Source organism: Phocoena phocoena, chromosome 6, assembly GCF_963924675.1.
Source record: "Phocoena phocoena chromosome 6, mPhoPho1.1, whole genome shotgun sequence".
Classification (NCBI taxonomy): Eukaryota; Metazoa; Chordata; class Mammalia; order Artiodactyla; family Phocoenidae; genus Phocoena; species Phocoena phocoena.
In genome coordinates this window covers 45,951,410-45,976,277 of record NC_089224.1, presented here as the reverse complement: position 1 = coordinate 45,976,277, position 24,868 = coordinate 45,951,410, and the positions used below count along the sequence as shown (strand labels likewise).

General features: G+C 36.4%; 1 protein-coding gene and 1 non-coding gene across 4 annotated transcripts in view; both read left to right on the top strand.

Annotated features, from left to right (window-relative positions):
* FOCAD (focadhesin) overlaps positions 1–24,868 on the top strand; it is a 284,287-nt gene that overhangs the window by 78,972 nt on the left and 180,447 nt on the right. For all 3 annotated transcript variants that reach the window (XM_065878458.1, XM_065878460.1, XM_065878459.1), the window contains one exon: positions 2,454–2,711. In XM_065878458.1, the coding sequence (XP_065734530.1) occupies positions 2,454–2,711 (258 nt within the window). The remainder of the gene's footprint in view (positions 1–2,453; positions 2,712–24,868) is intronic.
* LOC136125220 (small nucleolar RNA SNORA30/SNORA37 family) lies at positions 781–909 on the top strand. Its single transcript, XR_010655989.1, has one exon. It is a non-coding gene; the product is annotated as a small nucleolar RNA SNORA30/SNORA37 family (small nucleolar RNA).

Sequence of the window (24,868 nt, the reverse complement as noted above, 5' to 3'; positions counted from 1 at the left end):
TAGTTCTATTTCTAGTTTTTTAAGGAATGTCCATACTGTTCCATAGTGGCTGTATCAATTTACATTCCCACCAACAGTGCAAGAGGGTTCCCTTTTCTCCACATCCGCTCCAGCATTTATTGTTTGTAGATTTTTTGATGATGGCCATTCTGACTGGTGTGAGATGGTATCTCATTGTAGTTTTGATTTGCATTTCTCTAATGATTAATGATATTGAGCATTCTTTCATGTGTCTGTTGGCAGTCTGTATATCTTCTTTGGAGAAATGTCTATTTAGGTCTTCTGCCCAATTTTGGATTGGGTTGTTTGTTTTTTGATATTGAGCTGCATGAGCTGCTTGTAAATTTTGGAGATTAATCCTTTGTCAGTTGCTTCATTTGCAAATATTTTCTCCCTGTTGTGGCCTCTCCTGTTGTGGAGCACAGGCTCCAGACGCGCAGGCTCATCTGCCATGGCTCACGGGACTAGCCGCTCCGCGGCATGTGGGATCTTCCCAGACCAGGGCACGAACCCGCATCCCCTGCATCGGCAGGCTGACTCTCAACCACTGCACCACCAGGGAAGCCCCCTGAGGGTGGTCTTTTCATATTAGTTTTTTAAAAAGTAAAGGTTCGCAACTATTTCACGTCTGAAGATGATTTGCAACCATTTAATATTCAGTTAAATGTTATTTTTCTGTGTTTTCTTCTCTCTTATTTTTTTATTGAGATATAATTCACCTGACATGAGCCTCTCTTTTATTTTTAAACACCTACTTTCTCCTCTAAAACACAGGGCCTATCAGCACTTTCACAGGTCCTCCCCCAGGCGGTGGGGCTAGGATTTGGTAGCTGGTGCTGAGAGAAAACCCTTGGTGGCACCTTTGCCCTGGGACTGTGCCAGTGGCAGCTGTCACTCAATGGGACAGAGAGGCCGTTCTGTGGTCTCTTATTTAACATTGTGCCTTTCTCCTCTCCTCATTGTTCTACCTTAGGAAAACAAGCAAACAAAAAACAGAGCCTAAACCTGGACTAATACTTTAAGCAAAGTAGGATTACTTTTCTGTTTCACTGTGTTTACTCTGTAATGTTGCTGCTTTTGACTCGAGTTATGGTTCATGGTGATTTCCAATTATTTTCTCTTATACTCATATCCAGCAATTTTATTTTTCTCTCCTAAAGATGACAAGGATAATATTTTTCTTTCCTCTGCAACTTTAGGCACTGTGCTAGTGCTTTGTGGATGCTATCTCATTATCAACTTCAATAATTTTGGCAGGAAGGCAGGCATTAGTTCCTTAGTAAAAGAAGCCAGCCACAAAAACCACATATTGTGTGGCTCCTACTATCTGAAATGGTCAGAATAGAAACAGAAAGTAGATTAATGGTTGCCCGGGCCTGGGGGCCAGAAGGAATAAAGAGGGACTGTTAATGGGCACGGGGTTTCCTTTTGAGGTAGCGAAAAATGTTCTAAAGTTAGCTGGTGATGATGGTTACACAATTCTATGAATTACTAAAATTCACTGAGTTATAAACTTTAAAAGGCTGGATTTTATGATGTGAATTATATCTCAATAAAGTTGTTATTAAAAAGTTTTATAAGGCTTAACTTCTCATCCTTTCAACTGTTATTCTTATCCATGTAAGTCAGTCTCCAATAACAGGATAGTTATAATCTAGAAATTTCTAATTTGTCTCATTGTACTCTAAATGAATTGAATTATTTTTTGAGCAGGCAATATCTAATTCCTCATTAATGTCTGTGGCTTCTCCCGGGCCATTCGGACACACAGCTCACATTGGCAGAGTTCTATCCAGTCTCTGACCCTGACTGCACCACTTGACTTCCATGAGGAGTCATTCCTCAGATTGACTTAAGTGTAACATCTTCTTCGGGTATCATTTCAATTTAGAGCTGTCAGGCTATTTCTTCTTGCAGGAGTTATTCACAGTTATTAATGAATTTCCAGGCTCCAGCTGAACCAACTCTGTTCCTGTCAACAGACTGACTGTTACAAAAATGAATTGTCCTTAGTCCAAGTCTGCCATCTGCCCCGAGTTGCCTCTTACTGGGCCCTGGAGCTGGGCAAATACAGTGTTTTTTTCTATCTTCCCTCTCACTGGTGAATACTTTGTAAGTGGTAATGGCTTTTCCCAAACTCTGTTGCTTCTGGGTTTTGTATATTGACTCTTTTTTTTTTTCTGCCTTAAATTGGAGCGAATGGTAAACATGAGGAAAATTGGTAATAAATTATTCTAGAGTTCCACCTGACAGCTATTTTCTTTTTGTGTAATCCCATTAGCTTAAATACGTGCAGAGAGGTTTTGGGCAGGAATGGAAAATTTTGTATTCATTTTGTTGGAAGGATTGATTTCTTACAATGAAATATAAAAAATAAATGAATGTCAGAAATGTATTCCTGACGGATAGATTTATCTCATTTATTCATGCCTTTTTTTGTGTTTACTTTTCAGCTCTCCTACAAGCTTGTGTTCCCTATAACCAGCATGTATGGTTCAATATTTACAGCCTGGAGGATCCTTGAAGTAATGAGAGAAGAGTCTGCGATAAGTGACTGGTTAGCTTCCGTAGAGTCATTGCTCCCTATTACCACAGCGATCCCTGCGCATGTTTTTCTTCTGCTGGCTTACCTCCTTGTTGAAGATAAAGGACGACATCTTCGTCAGATACTGAAGGTCACTACAGAATTTGCCCAAGCTGATTCCTCTCAGGTAATGGAGCAGTAATGGGGGTAAAGCTTAATATTGGAATTGTAGATTATTCTTTCATTGTGGATAATTTTTATCAGAGTTTTAGAGTACAGGTTGCTTTTTTTTTTGCTATCTTTATTTTCCAATTTTTTTCTTTTTTCTCCTTACTCTGAGTTGATGTCTACTTCATGATGCACATGCTTCTTTAATGAAAGACACTTCGAAAGAGAATCTACACATGTTGCTAATCTGTTATTTTTGTTATTGATGGATTTGCTAATTTGTAATGCTTTCATTAACTCTTGCACCCTATTCCAAGATGCATATCCCTTAGTTCTCATATCAATCTTTTAAGGTGGAAAAATTAGTTAATTCAGAATAAATGGGCCTGTATAATAGGAATTAATCTCTTTTTAACTTCTTGCAATTTGATCGTATTTTTATTCAGTCATTTAATAAACAAAAAAAAAGTGGGTCATTGTTTTATATGGTACTGATTAACATGCTGATCAGTACCGTATAAAACAACATGTTAAAGATATGTTGTTTAATAAACATATTAAACTTACTAAAGATAAATAATCATTTTTCCTATCTGCACAGTTCTTGGAGTATAATAATAAGATAACCATCAGACATTATTAATAAAACTCCCCCCGCCCCGCCTTTTAAACTAACCATATATTTAGCATAGATATCTGTAATTCTTTTTCTATTGGATAGAATCTCTAGAATGCATTTCCTGTTAAGGGAAGGATTTCCTAACCAAGTAGGTATGGCATTTTTATTATCTTCTCTATCTTAGTGTCTGTGCTTGTGTTCTTTATGAAGCATGGTGAAGAAAAAGTCCATCTCTTTATGGAGTGTTCCTATAGGAGAAAAATTTGGTGAAGGTGGGATAAATATGTTTTTCCTAGATAATGAAGTTAATGTATTTGCAATTCCTTTTTGTCCCCAACTTGTCACGCTCATTCCGTTTTGTCAGGTAAACAACTGCTATCTCACAAAAGTTTTCCCTCTGACTAGATTTCTCTGTCTGATTCTGCAAGTGGATCCGTAATGTATTCAGAGTACCTTTGTCTCACATAACGTGAAGCACTTCAGCTTGCTTCCTACTTTATTTCTTCCTTCAGCTTCTGTAACAATCCTAATTCTACCAAATGCTTTTTATCACTGTTGACACCTTGTAGGATTATCTCTTTAGAATAGTTAATGCACAGGTAATGCCTGGAGATTATCTGAGGAAGTCATACTGTAGGTTACCTGACCTATGTTTGCCACTGGTGTAGAACATGTGTTATATCAATGTATGTATTGATACTTAGGAAATGCATTTAGTCTTTGAAATTCTAGGGTGATCCAGGATCCTTGTAAACACTTTTCATGTGTGCCATGAAATGGAAAAAGTTGGGAAGCACTGGGGTGACCATCCCGGTTCATTTATTTATTCAATAAATGTTTATTAAGAAGCAGTGCTATAAATTAAAGTCAATATGTTACACTTCTGTTGATAATTTCTAGGAAGTTTTTAAAGAAGTGAGTAAAAACACCCCATGTAATTTTGCTTGTTAAGGTGAATGGTAGGGTAAAATGTTGAAATGTAGTTACCCAAACTCATGCAGAAGCAAAGGCAATATAATTAATAAGAACTTACAAGTGGAGTTATTTAAGTCTTTTGAAAAGGATAAAAGAAGACTAGAAGTAGGAGGTAGTGTTCTTCACTTTTCCTTATGAAGTGACCATATCATATCATTTCTCTGGCTTTTAGCTACAAGGTAAAGCAGCCTGAAGAAGAGGAATGAATATTGTGAAAAAGCAATTCTCTAATTGTAACTGCTTGGTGTAGATTCAATTAGATGAGTTAGGGTTGAGATCTATTATTGGAGGAGTGTTTTCTGTTTCTTTCATTGAGTTGACATGACTGCATGAAATGTATTGTTTCATGTGTGTTTGTCCTTTCTTACCTTATAAAAAGGTATATTATGTTTAAGCAATCATTGGCTCAAATTCATGGGGGAGTCAATACTAAAGAAAAGTCTTAGACTACTAATAAGCAGATACTAAGTAAATTGGTATGTAAGAATAGGAATTTAGAAGCTGTCTTCTAACTCTGTTTTGGTGGTCACTTAACCTCTTATATAGAGTTCACTGGCCTGCAGTATTGTGTTTGTGTGACACCATAATTTATTGTAAGAATTCTACTCTAAGACCTTGTGAGAGAAAATATTTGAAAAGTTTGAAAGAGATGTGCCATATATGAATTGTGTTTAGTGTGATTATGATTATTCATTCTAAGGTATTAATAGAAATTATTTTTGATAGTACTTATTCATAGTAATGCAAGTTATCAATATCAACTAACACTTTTAGTGTTAATAATGATAAGAAAATATACTTCTTTAAAAATGTAATTATTCTTCTTACTTATCAGGTACTTTGATGGATCCCCTTCCCCAGTGAGTTTTCATCCTTAGTCCCTCACCGTGTTCCCCTGTGGCATGCGTTTTGTGTTGGGTTTAATACATGGGCCATGGAAGTCTAATGGAGCTAGATAGTCTGAAGGGAACTTGGCCTTGTGAGTACCATTTTAGAGTTAACTGGATAGATGATGGTGTTAAAATAACTAGATAGTTACTCAAGGCCACAGCAATAAATTGACACTTGAAAAAAATAGTAAGGAAATTTTTTTTTCCATATCTAGAAATGCTGTCAGCAGTTACTGATAATCCATATAGTCTTCTTATCCAGACATCATGAGACTTAATTTGCAGAAGATACAAGCTCAGGTCAGGCAGCTCTCAGTAAAAATTAAGTGCCTTTTCTTTCTTGGAAGGAATGTCTTAGAGTGTTCTGGGGAGAGATCCAAGAATGAGCATCCTGTGTGAATTCCCATGGAAGTCGTGAAAGTTTTTAAACACATTGATTTAGTTTAGAGAGAGATTTTCGTATCATAGTCTGTGCTTATAATATATGGGAACGCCATCTAATTCCTAAATTAGTGTTTTTTTCTGGAAATTGCAGATGATGGATTCATGTGCTTTTTGGTTATGTTTATATAACAGTTCCTGCCTTTCTGATACTGTGAGTAATGTTTTTTTCCCCACAGTTTGATGTAAATCATTCATGCTGCCTTCAGAGATGCCTGAATGATGGTTGAAGCACATGGCTTCATGGCTCATAAACAGTAATGTCCTGTTGGGCTTATTGTTTCTTCTTCAGAGAGCTATTTCCTAACTGTGATTTGTCCAGATCTGGTCACATCTAGTTTGAAATCAGTGGTAGTGAATATAAACATAGGCTCTAATCAAGGGATATTGTGAACCCCAGGCTTAAATAAGGACATTTTCTAAATTTTAATTGAATGGTTTTTTAAAGGGCAATATCAAATCATATTTTGAACCCTTATTAAATGATTGACTAATCTATGAAACATGATTGTGGACAGTTTGGAAATGTCTGAGACTGATACAACCTCCTTAAGAAGAGGTTAATAACCCTTAATCAACACATGTTGATTGACTTCCTATCTCCCCTTTCAGGTGAGCCCAGCACAGCGACAGCTCACTAATTAAGAACCATGTCTGGCTCTGTGACCTGCACTGTGTGCCTCTATAGAAACTTAACTGGTGATAGCACCAGTTCTGTACCACTTTCCTCAACCCATTCCATATACCTGATTGTATCTTGCTTCTAAGACTCTCAGCCAGAAACCTTACTTTTTCTTCCTCTCTTCCTAACTCTCATTTCCCTTTTGGAGTTTATGTTTAGTTCTTTGCCAACTCTGACCTTGGTTTCCAGTAATATCCCACCCATGTTCCTTCTGGCAGCCTCAGGTAAACTTTTCTCTGTGTCTACGTGGGACTCCCCTGCCTTCCCCCCAGTTCCCGACATTATTACTCTGGCCCCTGGCCCCTTGAGAAGAAAGGGATACTATTCACCTCTTAAAACCTTCTCTAATATCTATTGGCTTAGCTATATTATATTAGCTATATCATTGGCTAATTATTACATAATATTTAATATATTAAATATATAATTGTTATAATAACCACTTATTATATTAGTTATATTATTAACTATAGCTTCCCTCTAGCTATCGGAATTGACATTTCTCCATCTGAAGTATTATATCCTAGAGAATAATAGAGGTGTTGGAGGAGGAGGCTACTTTTCACATAGATAGTGATTCTGCAGAAGACTATAGGTTATTAAATGCTTAATAGTATGTCATATAAATAGATGTAGAGAGAACACCTGACAACAGATTATATTCTCTTTTGGAAATCCAGGCTGCTTGTTAGTGGTTTTAAAACCTAAGAAAATATGTTTTCTTTCTGTTTCTACCTATATTGTTAAGAGTTTACGGCAAGATTAAATACTTAGGCATCTGAATTGAACATTAACCACGAAGATGAGTAATTTTTAGATAGGCTGAGATGGTTTAAAGTAAAATCTTACAATAGCTTAGTATTTCACCTTCAGTGGAAGAACTCTAACTGCTACATGTAAGGCATAACAGTTCCTTTTTGACTAGTTTATAAAATGGAATATGCCAAAGAGGAAAAGTTTATAAACTTTGACTTTAGAGAACCACAAGTTCCTTCCTTAAAATCTACTCTCACCGAGGAGCTTATCAAATTAAGTTTTGTGAAACCCAATGCCTCTTTCAAATCCTTGGTACTTGCTTGCTTTTCTCTTGTTTGGAATAGAGCTGTGTTTTTTTGTTTGTCTTATTTTGTTTTTGCTTGCATTTACAACTCTGAGGACTTTTACTTCCCTTTTACCTTTTGGTTGTTAAGTCTCACTAAAGGTCTTACTTAATGGGAACAATTGCAGTCTTTGATAATTTTATCTTATCCTTTGTAATGTTTTCAGGGCTTTTTTTTTTTTTTTCCCCATTTGTGAAGGTGTACACATGTTTGAGCCATTTAAATCACTTATGGAGATAGGTTCATGGCCCATGACTTGCTGGTCTTTTAAAAAGTCATATATTATCAAATAGTAAAAAGTTGACTTTCAGGGCAGAATCCTGTGATAGTTCTACTCTAGGTCATAAGCCATATTTTAACATGGAAAATGAATAGGAAATGTGTGAAATTTAATGGTCTGTAAGTTACTGCTGTGAGAAAAGGAGAAAATATATTCTATAAAGGAACTTGCACAAAGAGTCCTTGGACACTTTGCACTCTGTTCTATTGTCACCGAGTTCTATGAATTGCTACCCCCTGAAGTCAGTCGGCTTCCTGTGTTCTTCGTACCGGCAAAAAGAAGCCAGAATGTACAGTACTTTTAATAAAGAGCTTTACAGATAAGAAATGCTGTACTACTATTCCCTTGCAGCCATAGCATTGATTATGCCTGGAGCAAAATTGGGACGAGCCTGTCAGCATGAAACAATTAGACAAAGAGGAACACGGACAAAAATACAGGGTCAAGTATCTATTCCATCCTGTGGCAATATGTTTATTTCTTCTTTATAAACCCAACATAGATATCTATAGAATAAAATGGTTTTAACTTGCATTTGAACCTTTTTATATTTTTTTCAGTTTTTTGCATGAAGCCTTGAGTTTATACTCAGGGAAGCAGTCCTGTGTCAATTTTTTACCTTTCTTGAGTTCCTGAGGGCTAATATTGGGCTGAGTTTCTTCTGAGAAGTCAACAGAGTATAAATTGCTTAAAAAGTTCAACCCTAGATCACTGTGATACTCACTAGCTTACTCATATAATGAAACAGAAGCCATTTGTCTTGTTGTGTCACTGAACACTGAGTAACAGAAAGGATGGGGGTGGGTTTGGTGAGGATGGGGCCTAGAAGTGCATTTAGAACAGCGGAGTCTGTTTGCTCCCAGTTGAATATCAGTTAGCAGTAGCTTTGTCTTCAGATTAAAACCTGCTTGAAATGGGCTTCTGGTGTTGCTGAAGGACTCAGAGGGGAACAAATTTTGTGGTAACTTTGAATTTTGTAAAAGGCATGAGGAATTCTTCTCAAGGGGAAAAACACAAAGTCCACCATTGCCAGAATAAAATTTTTCTTATTTGGTCAGAGGACAGGGAAGGAAAAAGGGGTGTTCGTCCCCTGCCTACTTGTATCGTGGCCAGACACCCCAAAGTGGAGCTGTCAGTGGACATCCCTTACCATTTATTCTTCAGCCCTTCCATAGTCAATCCTTCAATTCAGAGGGGAGTCTTAATTAAGGAAACATTTCTTTACATCTACAGAAGCAACCCATGTCAGCTCTCTCCAATGAGTTTTGCCTTAATTCATCAAGAAAATGGATACTCAAGGCTCATCAGACTTTTAAGAAAATTTAACAGCATGACTAACCAGAGCATCTCTTTTCAGAAGAAGAACTTGGGGCGCAGAGGATAATATAAAAACAATCCAGTACCTATGAGATGTTGGCAAGATATTGTATGTTTTTGTATTGTATATAAGATACTGCTGTGATGAAGAAGAAATTCAAGAGCAAGAGATTTTAGAAATTAAAAACTTGGTTGTCACAGTACGTAAATAGAGGCTGGATTAGTGATTTATAGACTAGCCAACTAAATATTTCAGAATATAGAAAAAATATGAAAACTGAACAAGTTACGACATTGAAGGTCAATCTTGGAGTTCTAACATCTTTCTGTAGGAATTTCAATTGGAGAAAACTGAAGAGAAAAGGAGAAAAACTTAAAATATGATAGAAAATTATTTCCTAAGCTCAAAAAAGACACAAAGATATAGATTGTTAGGACCCCCTGAAAGCCACGTAGCACAAGTGAGAATAGGTCAATACCTATATCCATGCCCAGAACGTCAAGAATAAAGAGAACATCAAAAGAGATTTTAGAGAAGAGTTGGAAAAGATGAAGTCATTTAAAATTGGATTGACCTTAGATTTTTTATAGCAGCCCACTGGGTACTGGAATACATTGGTATATTGTCTTCCAATTTCTTGAGGAAAGTCACTTTGAACCTGGAATATTCCTTTCCATCATTCTACATTTTACAAGTGATGGTAATAAAGGCTTTTTCTGATGGACAATAATTCAAGAACATTTCTTGGTTACTGATTTTATGGGGGGAAAAGCCCCTCAAGAATGTGTTCTAGCAAAACTGAAAATGAATCCAAGAAAGTACAGAGAAGAGATGTTAAAAGGTGATCAAAATATCCAGTAAATATTACTTTAAATTAACCATAATTGTTTGTGTAAACTATGAAAAATAACTACCTGGAACAAAGTCCAAGCTTTAAAACATGGGAAGTGGTCGGAGTAGGTAGTGGGAATGTGGTGGTGCGAAGAGTGAGAACATGCTAAGTAAGGGTGGAATTTTGTTTTTAAACTGAGTATTTTTTGATGTTAGTAGAAAAATAAGTTTAAATATGTATTTAAACCTTTATTAGTAACTAAAGGTGATTTATAACTTCCAAATAATATAACAAAAGGAAAACAATTTTTTAAAAAACCTAAAAATGATGGCAAATATTAACATAAAATAAGATGGTAGGAATAATTCCAAATATTCCAGTTACCATAATTACTGTGAATGAATTAAATTCCCTTATCAAAAAAAAAGGCTCATAATACTATCCAAAGCGATCTACAGATGTAATGCAATTTCTATCAAAATACCCATGACAGGGCTTCCCTGGTGGCACAGTGGTTGAGAGTCCGCCTGCCGATGCAGGGGACATGGGTTCGTGCTCTGGTCCAGGAAGATCCCACGTGCTGTGGAGCGGCTGGGCCCGTGAGTCATGGCCGCTGAGCCTGCACGTCCGGAGCCTGTGCTCCGCAACGGGAGAGGCCACAACAGTGAGAGGCCTGCGTATCGCAAAAAAAAACCCCAAAAAACAAAAAAAAACAAAAACAAAATATCCATGACATTTTTTACAGAACTAGACCAAATTACCCTAAAATTTATATGGAACCACAAAAGACCCAGAATTGCCAAAGCAATCCTGAAGAAAAAGAACAAAGCTGGAGGCATAACCCTTCCAGATTTCAGACTATACTATAAAGCTACAGTAATCAAAACAACATGATACTGGCACAGAAACATCCATAGAAAACAAACAAAGCAGAAATATAGATCAATGGAACAGAATAGAAAGCCCAGAAGTAGACCCACACACCTATGGTCAATTAATCAACAACAAAGAAGGCAGGAATATACAATGGAGAAAAGACAGTCTCTTCAAAAAGTGGTGTTGGGAAAGCTGGACAGCTACTTGTAATTCCATGAAATTAGAACACTCCCTCACACGAGATACAAAAATACATTCAAAATAGTTTATAAAGACCTAAATATAAGACGCGACACCATAAAACTCCTAGGAGAAAACATAGGCAAAACATCTTCTGACATAAATCATAGCAATATTTTCTTAGATCAGTCTCCTAAGGCAAAAGAAATAAAAGCAAAAATAAATGAGTGGGACCTAATCAAATTTAAAAGCTTTTGAACAGCAAATGAAACCATCAACAAAATGAAAAAGCCTACAGAATGGGAGAAAAAAATTGCAAATGATGTGACCAATAAGGAGTTAATATCCAAAATATATAAGCAGCACAGACAACTCAATATTGAAAAAAACCAAACAACCCAGTCAGGAAATGGGCAGAAGACCTAAATAGACATTTCTCCAAAGGAGACATACAGATGGCCAACAGGCACATGAAAAGATGCTCAGCATCACGTAATTATTAGAAATGAAAATCAAAACCTCAAGGAGGTATCACCTCACACCTGTCAGAATGGTTATTATTAAAAAGTCTACAAATAACAAATGATGGAGAGGGTGTGGAGAAAAGGGAACCCTCTTGCACAGTTGGTGGAAATGTAAATTGATGAAGCCACTATGGAAAACAGTATGGAGGTTCCTTAAGAAAATAAAAATAGAGCTACCATATGATCCAGCAATCCCACTCCTGGTTATATATTTGTAAAAGATGAAAACTAATTTGAAAATATACGTGCACCCCAGTGTTCATAGCAGCACTATTTATGATGGCCAAGACATGGAAGCAACCCATGTGCTTATCAACAGACGGTTTGCTTAAGAAGATGAGGTATATATACAGAATGGACTATTACTAAGCCATAATAAAGAATGAAATATTGCCATTCACAGCAACACGGATGGACCTAGAGAATATTATATTTAGTGAAGTAAGTCAGAGGAAAACAAATACTATATGATATCACTTATATTTGGAATCTAAAGAAAAAAAACAAATGGAATCTATATACAAAACAGAAACAGATTCACAGCTATAGAAAATAAACTTATGGTTACCAAATGGGAGAGCAGGGGGAGGGATAAATTAGGAGTATGGGATTAACAAACTACTATACATAAAATAGATAAGTAACAAGGATTTACTGTATAGCACAGGGAACTGTATATCTTGTAATAACCTATACTGGAAAATAATCTGAAAAATACATATGTATAACTGAGTTACTCTGCTCTACACCTGAAACTAACACAATATTGTAAATCAACTATACTTCAGTTAAAAAAATAAAGGCTCATATTATTAAAAAAACACAATTCTATACTTTTTCTAAGAGACAAACCTTGAAACAAGTGACAGTTGAAAATGAAAGAGTGAAAATGAAAAGCTAGGTAGATCATTAAGAAAGCATAAGATGTGGTAATATTATCATCCAAGATAGATGATATAGAATCCAAGGTAAAAAGCCTTACACAAGATGAAGAGGAGTATTTTATACTGACAAATGGTAGAATCTCAAGTCCAATTTTATTTAGAAGCAGTTCCATTGAAATTAGGAAAAGTATGTTTGATGTCAATTTTACTATTTTTCTGGAGGTTCTGGCCATTGTTAATTCATGAAAAAGAAATAAAAGTTATATACGTGTAATAAAATAAAAACCCAGAGCTCCTAATACTTACAGACAATTAGAAAATACTAGAGAATTTACTGAAAACTTTTGCTTTTAGATTAGATAAGAGAGTTCAATATGGTGGCCAGATATCAGATCAGTGTACAAAACCGATTGATTTTCTTTACAAAAACAATAAATTAGAACATATTGGCAGTATATGGGAGAGAGATAATTTGTAAATAGCATAAGAGCTGTACCTTGAAATACTAGAAATGTTATAAAAACTGTTTGATGTAATTTATAAAATGTTACTAAAACATATAATGACTTCTAGTACAATACTTTAAATGTAGAATTCATGTTATAAATATTTACTATTGATTGATTTGAGGTTCAATGATCTTATGATTATAAGACATTTAGTTTTGGTTTTTTGCATTAATCACCTTTGTTACACGGATTCTGATTCATTACCTTAACTTCACTGCAGAAAGATATTCACTTAACCAGTTGCACGTATAGTGCCGCCAAGTCCAAAAGTGGAGTGTTTATCATGTTTGCCAGCTTGATCACATTCTGAGCTCTGTTGAGTAAGTCAGTTACAGGCCTTTTGATAACCTGATGCTTTGGAATGAATTGTTTCTTATTATCCTTAATTTCTAGGGCTAAATAGGTGTAAATATAGTCTACTCATTTAGAAGCTGAACCATCTTCTTGAACAAAGTAACAGTTAATAAAAATAGCCAACATTTACATATGCTTATTATATACCAGTCACTATTCTAATCACTTGATTTGCATATATGAGCTAACTCATTGAATACTCACAGCTCTTTGAGGTTGGGTACCATTATTATTTAGGAACAGAGGCACAGATGTTGATTAACTTCTCCAGATTCACACAGCCATTCAGTAATTGGCGAAGTCAGAATTTGAACTCAGCACATATCCAGACTCTGTGCTCTTACCAACATGCTATACTACCTCTCTACAACTTTTAGTTAAACCATTTCTTAAAAATTTTTTGAAAGAGTAAACAAGGTTCACTAGCTTTACGTTTGTTAGATTAGCCTAGTCAGTTGTAGAGATAATTAGATGTTAAGAAAGAAACCTCAACATGTGTTTGAAATCTGGCCAGATCTTCAATCTTGTGTGATTATTTTTTCCTCTTCTATGCTAGCTTCCATTGGCTCTTCTATACATAGGCAAATCACATTTAGCCAGATATTTCTACCTAAATAGAACACGTACAGAGTCATGACTCATGTAAGCACGTGTCAAAAAGAGATTGAGATGTTCTAAGTGAATCAACATCAACAAGAATGCTTGCAGTTGGGATTATTGCTTAATGGTCAAAAATTATTCTTTTATACTTTTTTGTTTGTAGTGATCATAACTGAGAAATTCTGAAACCTAATTAAAGACAAGAATTTTTTTTAGTGAACAAAAAAGTAGGTTGTTGTATTCCCTTTATTTTGAAAAAGAACATTTACAAAATGTTGAGAAAATCACACGTTGGTTGTTAGGTTTGAAATATTTAAAAGGTTTGACAAGATGTACTGTTCATTTAAGAGCTTGAAAGGGCATTGAAGAATCAGTTATTTAGTAAACAGTCAGGGAGAACATCTTTGGGGCACACATTTTAATTAGAACTTGGGATTCAAAGATAGTTATTGGCAAATTCACAGTGCATAGGGAAGATGGGCAATATACAATTAGAATGCCCTGTGATAAGTGGTATGATGCAGGGAAGCATACGGTTTGGTATGAGCCCAGAAAACGGTGGCTAAGTCATAATAGGAGGTCTGCCTGGAGTAGGTGATTCATCAGCTATTGCTGGACAAATACAAGTTAAACAAACATCTTTGAAATTAACTGGAAGAGTCTTATTGCCTGTTTCTATTACATATGAAGCACTACTTTTTATATATGACATTTATATGATCCTTTTTGAGTGCCACTGTTGGGCAAACAGTGGAGTACATACATTTTTGGAGGTACTAGAGTAGTTTTTTACTTTGTGTACCATAGGCTCATTAGCAGTACTTTTATATTTCATTTTCTTGTTGGGAAGTAAAAGAAAGCCACTGACATTTTGTCACAATTATAGCTACTCTCTGATGGCTGTAATCGAGATGACAGGCCATGATTTGGTGGATTTAGTGGGAAAGGTTTACTCCAGAATTCTTAAAGTTGGACAACTATGTGAGCTCCCTCACCAGAAGTCTTGAGACTTATGCTCTTCCTTTGTCTTTTCAGCCCATTGGAGTTCTACCCTACCAGTGACAGTTTTGAGCTTTTCATGATAGATAATACAATGGACACTTTGACAAGTTTTTAGAATAGTTGATATAATGAAATATGGCATTCTGAAGTCAGTTTACTTCAAATGGGTTAGACATGGTTACAAATTCAGTGGAGCCAGACAAGTAGTTAAGAAGTGGGATGATTTCTATATGTAGGTTTCTGGTGAATTGATTGGACTTTTGGAGACCTTGTGTCTTGTCATGCTTGCTTGTTAACATTTTTGTGGTAGCGGATCGCATCTGTATTTAAGACAATTTGTATATTTCTTTTCTATAAAGAAAACAAGCATATAAATACATGTAACCTGAATTTATCATATCACAAATAGCATTAAAGACAAATAAGGACAAATTAGCATTCTGAAATGTCCTATAGTTATCTTCAAAGAAAATTTTCGTTGGGTTACAATTAGATTTGGAATTTATAAAAGGAATTCCTCAAGGTAAACTGTGTCTCACTTGTTTTTGCCTCCTAGTAACCTTGCCCACTTGCTGGGCTTTGATACTTGTTTTGCTGCCTGATTGAATTACTACATAAATATATTAGATGTATGTGCCCACCATCCTAGAACCAATAAACTATTTTCCAATGTTGTCATGTGTTATCTAAACTAATTGATGGAACAGTGTGGATTCCAGGGACAGGGTTAAGGTTGGGTTAGATTATATTAAAATCTTATTAAATGAAATCCTATTAATTTAGGATTCAGAGTGATTTTATATAAGCTGAGTTCAAACGTAAGCTGATGTTGATGCTGTTGTTTTTAGGCAGTTTGAGTTTGTTCATTTGCATTAGTACAATGAATGTGCCAATTTAAAAATGATCAAATTATCTATTCATTAAGACATATCAGCAGGGACTGGTACTTGGCAACACTTGGCTAATTAGTTTGTTACAGTATATATGTGACAGTAATCGAATTTTATTTCTTTAACATTTTTCTCTAATCCAGTCTTGTCTACCTTCATTGTTTCTAGTAGTCTGAGTTATTAGTGATAATTATACTGGTGGCATTTTACGGTACTTACGTGTATTTAGTTGTCAAATTGTATTCAAGTTTTAATGATGCAATTTGATCTGCATTAAGTGGATTTATCATGGAATTAGCATTTAGCTTGAAATATTGTAGATACCTTGTTTTTATTAGGTCCCATTTTATTAAGCATTTTCAAGCCATTGATTTAGTCATTCAACATATATATATATTATATACCTTCTATATGGCAAGTTCTGGTACACTAAGGTGAAAGGACATGGTCTTTGTTTCCAGGAATCATAGATCCTAGTCTTTTTCCAGAGGCATTAAAAATTACTTTTCAGTACAAGGTGGTAATTGCCATTGTGGAGATATATAAGTGTCTCTGGAACATACAGGAAGAGGCCCACAAGTTTCCCTGATGCAGGGTAAAGGAAAGGCGTTCTAGCAGGATAGGGAGCATATGCAAAGACACAAATCTGTGGCAGGTCACAGTGGGGTAACGAGACAGCAAGTAGTACCTGTATTAAACCGGAATATGTAGGGTGAGGGGAATTGATCCTGGAGTGGATACTGAGCAATTATTTGGAAGGAAGATCCTAAAGAGTCTTGGAGATAGGAATTTATCTAAAGTATTGGGGTAATGAGACATAGAGGAGATAAAGTTATATAACAGGATGTCAGAAGTTTTGGTGGGGACCTTAAGATACCAAAATGAGTTTTGAGACAGAACACCCAATAAAACCTGTAGAGTAGTAGGATTAAACCTCGATGTCTGAGTACTATTGCAGTTTTTAACCCGTTACTCACATCCAAAGGTCTAGAAGTTAGGAAATGAAAAGTTAGGTGAAGCAAAGAGGGAGGATTCTTGGAGAAAGTTGCTGGAGTGCTGAGTCCTACAAGCGCCAGCCCCTTATCTCAAGCCTAGTGACAGAGATCACAACAGAACCCCACATACCCTCATCCAGCTTGATGTGAATCCCTTGCAGTTGGGGTGGGCAGGCATGTGCCATGGGTTGATGACTTCCCCAAAAATCTAACAGAGAGTGATGCACTGGCTAGCTATTGTGATAGTGGAAACAAAGAGAGAGCCACGTAGGGATTGACTTGTGTGTCTAGAATTTGTCAAAGCAAAAGATATATTAGTGTTTCCTCTGGTTAATATGTGGGCAGCAGGAGCAAGAGAACTAGAGTGGAATTGTCTCAGCTCATTTTAGAGGTTTGCTTAAGGAGTATACAGGCCTCTGCTGAAAGAAGCAGGATTCCTAGAGGGTGTTGACCAATCAAACCAGAAGAGAGCATCTCGCCTGCATCAAAAGTCTAAACAGAACTTAATCTGACAGGTTTGGGCTGCTTGCAATGGAGCAGTAGGAGAATCCCTTCGGGGCAGGAGAGCTGTAAAGACACTCCTAGCCCTGTAGCAAAGGAGTGCCGATACTCTTCCTCAGAGGGGCCTGCCCAGATTCAGAGATGGAAGGGGGAAGCGAAGCCTATGGTAGTAAGGTGAAGGGAACCCCTGAGAATTCCTGCAGCTGTCACTACAGCCCTTTGCTGCAGAGATTCTGGGCTTAACTTTCCTAATCTCATCAGCAAGGCAGTAAGAAATGTGTAGACATTCTTAGGTTTAGGCTTCTGTGGGCATTGAACGATGCTGAACCACTCATGATAGCAGAGATTGCCAGATGGTTGGTTTTCATTTAACACCTTTTCCTTTGGTTTCTGTTTTTAAATCTTTCATGCTTTGCTGAGGTTTACAGTGGAAGTCTCAAAATTCACTTTGTCTAAAGATTTTCTCGGTAATATCATATTGTCTTTATAATTAATGGTGCGTTGTTGAAATGTTGCAAAGCATAAAAGTAATTGCAATAACCGGTTATGCCCGTTCTGTCCCTTTTTATGTTTTTTGTCCTTTGAGACATTAGTGGAATTTCATTTAACCCACATAGAAACTAGAAGCGAGGAGCATTATACACATTTCTGTTGCCTGGTGAATTCTTGGTACCTGACTTAAAGTGCTCAGGGAGCATTTGATGAGTTCTTAGTTATTTTTTGAAACCAGGGTGGGTTCAGGCAATGGTCTGCAAAATTGCTGAAGGAAGTCAGGAATCTTTTTTAAAAAACAACAGAAAAATGAAGAATCACGCATGCATATATTAGGTCATCTTGAATCAAATCCTAGCTGAAGCTGTAATGATACATGCTGTTCATGAAAGACTTAATACAGTCTTTCTCATTGGATGAATTGTCTTGTTGTGCAAAAACTGTTATTACACTGTGTGTGAAACCAACCATGCTGCAGGGGAAAAAATTAAATCGCCTGACTCAGAGGTCACTTGTGAATAGTAACACAAGATCTATTACCGTTATTAGAGACTCTGGAGGACATTCACCCTTTTATGGTCTTTCAACTGCTGGAATGAAATATTTTAGTGGTAAACGACACCCTTCTGGGAAATCCTCCTAAAGATTCTTTTTTTTTTTTTTTTTTTTTTGCTTTTTGTATGTTTTAAAAAAAGGGGGAGAGGTCTCAGGGAAAAAAATCACATTGTTCCTTTCAGATCACTTTCAAAATTTACTTATTTTGATTTGGTGTGATGACAGTTGCTTTTAAATGTTCCTCATTACACCGTTCTTAATCTAAGTCTATTAGTCCTATACTTTATCTTTCGTAACATGTCATGCACATTCTGTAATCTTTTCCATAGGGAAATTCATGACAGCATGCAAGCTCAGAGACCAGGATGTATGTGGTTCATGTCAAAATCTGGATTAAGCACTTTAAAGTACATGAAATGAAAAGTCTATCTGCTTATTATGTTTATCTTCTTTTAAGGGTCTTTGAATGTATATAAGACAGATTATGTGAGTATATATTGTAGCTCTGCATGGCAACCATGCTGAGCGGTAATTTTAGGAAACACTTTAAGAAGTGAATGAATAGCTATTGATCTGAGGTGAAGCTTTATAACATAGTTATTAATTTGGGAACCAGAGTACCTTTCCAATAGATTACATTCATTATAAACTGTCCATCCATTTGTTATTATTTATTACCACTCTGGAGCCTTCTGCTTTTTTGCTATATGGTTGAGATTAGTTTTTGTGGGGATTAGAAAGAAATAAGACTAGCTATCAATAGCTTTGAAAATAATTTGCATAGATTTTTTGTTAATTTTGAAGTCAAATAACTGACTTTTTCTCTTCCCGTTATCGGATTCCAGCATCTGTTTTTCTTCTTCTGAAGCTTCCTTACTTTATTGCCCCAAAGATATGGAACTGTTAGAGTGATGTGAATAGGCATATAAATTCTGTTGGATTTCTCAGTGCCTGCTTTTGTTACAGGTATTTTGATGGGTTCATTAAAACATATCTGTTGAAATGGGGGTTGGTAAGAAGGAATAGAAGGAAGAGACTACATTGTCAGTAAGAATAATACATAGATATATGAGCTTCACTTGAAAATAAAAATAATTTTGTAAAATTGTAGATAGAAACGCTTTGTCAGGTTGCTAATGAGAGGCTTGACCTAGCTGCTGCTGCTGCAGCATCTTTGGGGATGATGAGAGATGCAAAATGCACTGTTGCTAGGCAACTCTCTTGGCTGCCTTTGGAGCAGGTTCATATGTGCTAAGAGCTAATGAATCCTCATGTCTGCTCTTTGAAACTGTTCAAAAGCCCGTGAAGACATACCCAGACATTTAGCATTTACAAGTACCTGAACCATTCTTGCCATGCCATTTAACCATTAAAAACTAACTTGACGATTTAGTGTGTATTGAATATTGCTTATTTTTTCAAGGTAGATCAAGATTTAAGCCCTAATAAATATGTTTTCAAAAAGGAGCTCAGTAAGGATGAATTAATTTTGATTGATGTTAATTAAATTATTCTATATGAAGGCTTATTTTAAATATGAATGATTTTTTCCCCCCAAAAGTGATAAGTTGTTGGACTTGGCCTTTTGTAAGCCTCAGAGAAAGTTTTTAATTACACTGTCTTCATGCCTTGCTCAGCCCAAGGCCATTATTTCTGAAGATGATAAGAATCTGGAATTTTTATCAATATTTGTAAGATCCCATCCAATCTCTAATAATACCTACCTCTCAGAGGTGTTGTAAGAATTACAAGGTCCTGTGCATGAAAAAACTTTGTAAAGTGCCATATAAATGCTGTTTTTTTTTTTTACAGTGAATTTCAAGGAATTGTCTGAATTCACAAGAATTTTATGTTACTAGATAATTAACTATTATTCAGGCTTATTAATATTTTGGTGTAGGATATGGGATAATTGTGAGATTTCTAGCCTATAACTTTATATTTTGATTACATTAACCTGTGATTTCTCTTAATGTCATAGCACCTAGTATAATACCATGTGATAGAAGGCACTCAATAAATATTTATTACTTAAAGTTTTATGAACCTCCTATATAGAATATCTAAATTGAATTGTTTTTTGTAATATTGCAAAATATACTGGAGATTTGTTATAATTCTGCCTATACCTGTGTTCTCTCAGCTTTAAAATGAGAATAATAGAAGAATCCACCTCATTAAATTCCTCAGGTGGATTAAATGAGATAATCCGAAGTATAATACCTGGTTTATAATCAGTGCTCAATAAAAGTTATATATTACTAAAATTGTAGTTTATTTTTATAGCTTCTTTTATTTATTTCACAATTATTTATCTGCTACCTCATGTTCTAGGAGCAGTGCTATGCTATTTTGCAAGATAGACATGCTCCTTGCCCATCTGAGGCTTATTGTCATCCTTTATCCCCAGTACCTGAAAAGAGAGACATAAACTGTTTTCAGTGTGCCTGTGTGCGCACGTGTGTATGTGTTTTGTGTTTTTTTTTGCGGTACGCGGGCCTCTCCCTGTTGTGGCCTGTCCCGTTGCGGAGCACAGGCTCCGGATGCGAACGCTCAGCAGCCATGGCTCACGGGCCCAGCTGCTGTGTGGCATGTGGGATCTTCCCGGACCAGGGCGTGAACCCTTGTCCCCTGCATTGGCAGGCAGACTCTCAACCACTGCACCACCAGGGAAGCCCACGTGTGTATGTGTTTTAAACTACATTTAGATGCATAAAGGGGATAGAGACTAGTGCTGTTCAATAGGAATATAATATGAGCCACATATATAGGTTAAAATTTTCTTGTAGCCGTATTTTTTAAACAGTGAAAATAAATAGGTAAAATTAATTAAAAAATATGTTTGTTTACCTCAATATATCCAAAACTACATTATTTCAATATGTAATTGACATAAAATTATTAATGAAATATTTTATACATATATATTTTTGGGACAAAACTTTCCATATCTGGTGTGTATTTTACCCTACAGCACATCTCAGTTCAGACTCACCACCTTTAAGGGCTGATTAGCCACATGTGGTTAGTGGCTACTGTGTTGAATAGTACACAGGTAGGTACAGTTTAAAAAAAAAAAAAAATCCCAATTCTCATTTATTTGATATACATGTACCAAGTATTTAGAAATACTCTTCTCATTGGCTTTACTTGGCTAAAATAGCCTCACAGTCTCTGCAGTGAAATAGAAACCTAAAATGGTTAAGAACAATATTTCTTTTTTTTTAAATTGATCATAAAAAGTCTTTATTTACTAGGTTTACAAAGATCATAATTAGATGGTGCATTGATAAAAGGAAAGAACAGGTGGAGAGTATTAAAGAAAGCAGTTGAAAGGATATTTCATTGTATTCATTATAAAGTTATGGTATAATTAGAACAAATTCTTAAAATGGGGTTTTCAGGGTGGTACTAAGAGGGCGATGGACTGTCAGGCAGATGTTTTTTGAGTGGAAGTAGTCAGTCTCAATACTTTACAGTTTGTTAACTTTTTCTTCCTCCTTTAGTCAATCTCGAGTTGAATTCAGCTCATGTTCATGAGTATTTGCTGTACGTGTGGTCTTGGGCAAATTCAAAGAAGAATAGGAGCAGGGTTGCTACCTGTGAGGTGTTCACAGACTAGTGTGGGCAGCACTCTTGAGAATGAATAACTGTTACCCAAAGTATACTGAAATAAAGGTGTTTACAAAGCTAGAGCGACAAACAATACTTAGGGTATTCTTTGCCCAGAAAGTGGCAAACAATTACTCTTTTATCCTTAAACATTTTTCATGGTTGTAAAACATTATTTTTTGTGGTTAGTGCATGAATAGTTGAACCATCAGTTTAAAAAAGGAGAGACACACACAAGGTTCAGCAGGCAAGAAGGGCTAGATTTGCCTTGAAAACTAAGCTGAGCAAGAAGGCAGGGGAGAAGCATGATCAGACTTTGTTCCCTGACATGAACCATCTTCTTTGGGCAGGATACCTGCAGTCTGTCTCATTCCTTCAGTGAGGCTTTGCTGAGTCCTAATGCTGCCTTGTTTACTTCCTACTCTCCTGCCTACTAGTCCTATAGCTTCTCGTCATTTAATAGCCAGTTCAGTCCCATCACATGCTGAAATACTGCTGAAAATAACTTCAGTAAAACAACATTACTATATTGATTACATTTATTAATATAAATAAATAAAATAATATTTTACTAAAGTAATATTCTTGTAATATGTGATTGTAGTATGTATCCAAACAATATAGTAGTATGTACAAGTACTCGTAGACAAATATATTTGTCTTAATGCACCTTCTCCCCTCTGAACCCCAAATATATATACACACATATGTACACAAAGCCATTATGTTATACTAAATATATGCTCCTTTGCAGTTTGTGTTTTTCTCTCATTAATACGTTATAGCCATCTTTCCATGTTACAGGTGTAATTTATGGTTTTTTTTTTTTTTTTTTTTGCGGTATGTGGGCCTCTCACTGTTGTGGCCTCTCCTGTTGCGAAGCACAGGCTCCAGACGCACAGGCTCAGCGGCCATGGCTCACGGGCCCAGCCGCTCCGCGGCATGTAGGATCTTCCCGGACCGGGGCACGAACCCGTGTCCCCTGCATCAGCAGGTGGACTCTCAACCACTGCGCCACCAGGGAAGCCCTAATTTATGGTTTTTGAAGGATGCTGGTGTACTATGGTGTATCAACAGTTTAATGTACGTAACTGTTTCCATATTGATAGATATTTAAGGTGTCTGTGTTTCTTTTTGTTACTGTTGTTGCCATTACAGATAATGTGGTAGCAGACAACTGAGGAATTCTTGGGCACGTCAACCTTTTATGATAGCATTGTTCAATAGAACTTTCTGCAATGGTGGAAATGTTCTGTAATCTGTTTTCCAAAATGGTAGCTGCTAACCACGTGTGACTTTTGAGCCCTTGAAATTTGGCTAATGTGACTGAAGAACTGGAGTTTTAATTTTATTTAATTTTCATTAATTTAATTTCAAATGTAAATAGCCGTATGAGGGTGGTGGCTACTGTGTTGGGCAGCCCAGTCCTAGAATCACTCCCTTCCTCTGAAAAATGAAAAGCAGTCATTATTATACTATTTAGTATTTGCAGTTATCAAAGGTTGAATTGTTTTCTTGTTCTTATATCTTAATTTCTATCTATAGAAATTATTTTCTATGCTTTTAACCTTCAAAGTTGAGTTTGGGGGGCTTCCCTGGTGGCGCAGTGGTTGGGGGTCCGCCTGCCGATGCAGGGGGCGCGGGTTCGTGCCCCGGTCCGGGAGGATCCCACGTGCCGTGGGGCGGCGGGGCCAGTGGGCCCTGGCTGCTGGGCCTGCGCATCCGGAGCCTGTGCTCCACAGTGGGAGGGGCCGCGGCGGTGAGGGGACCGCGTACCACAGAGAAAAAAAAAAAAAAAAAAAGTTGAGTTTGGCTTTTTCAGTCAATAATGGTGGAGATTTTAATTATGAGTTCCTTGACTAGACTGTAAACTACTTGAGAACAGGGACTGTCTTCTCAGTTGTGTCGTAAAGCCTAACACAGAACCCAGTGTGCAATTGTTCCTCAAATATTTTTGATTGTTAGGTGTATAACTCATAGGAGAGTTTACTGTTACTATTGATTGAGAAATATTCTAGAAGCTGTTCTTTTAAAAAATCCTGCATAACATTTTGCTTTCTTACTTGCTAGTTACTTTTAAAGCAGAGTATGAGATACTGGGTCAGGGGTCTCCAAGACTATGCCCAGGTTTGTTGATTTGCTTTAAGGACTCACAGGACCCAGTATTTAGTTGCAACCACAACTATGATTTATTACAGCTAAAGAGTAAAAGCAAAATCAGCAAGGGCAAAGGTTCATTGGGTGAAGTCCAGAAGAAACTGGGCACAAGTTTCCAAAAGTCCTCTCCCAGTGGAGTCACACAAAATGCACTTAATTCCGCCAGCATGGAATCGTGACAGCACATGTGGAGTGTTGTCTAGTATGGAAGCACATTAGAGATCTGTGCCCAAGGGTTTTATTGGGGGCTGGTCAGTTTAGGCACAGTGTTGTATACTGTGTTTGTACAGAGAGTTTAGGCATATTTCTATCAGTAAAGAATGGTAGGAACCCTCCCAAAATCCATTTTCTGAGACTCTACCCAAAGGCTAACTTTGCAAGCAGGCTTTTAAAGGATGCCATTCTCAAGCCTGCTATGTTAACTCGTTTCTGCACAAATATTTACTTAAATCTTGATTAATTTGGGCTGTGTTTTATATTTTTAAGTAGTAGGTCCTGACACTTTCTTCTCATATTCTCCTTTTTGATATTTGAGTATATCAAATATATATATACCTGAGTAGATGGGTCCTGAGATACTGGGTCAGGGGTCTACTCAGTAGGTGGTTATCATTCTCTTATTGAGCACCTCTGGTTACAGAAAACTTAGTGCCCCCTGAGGCATCCCATTCAATTCTCTAAAAATTTCTCTTAAAACTTCTTTTCCATATTAAACCCAAATATGCCCTTCAGTTTGGGCCTTGGGATTACGTGAAACAAACCTAGTTTGTCCTTTATATGTTACCCTTTAAATATTCACAGGTAACTTGTCTGTCTTCAATTCTTCTGTAGTACAGGAACACAGAGTTTTCTGTTTCTCTTTGCCCTTTTTTCTTTGTGGTTATAACAACAAATTCTATTTACAGTAT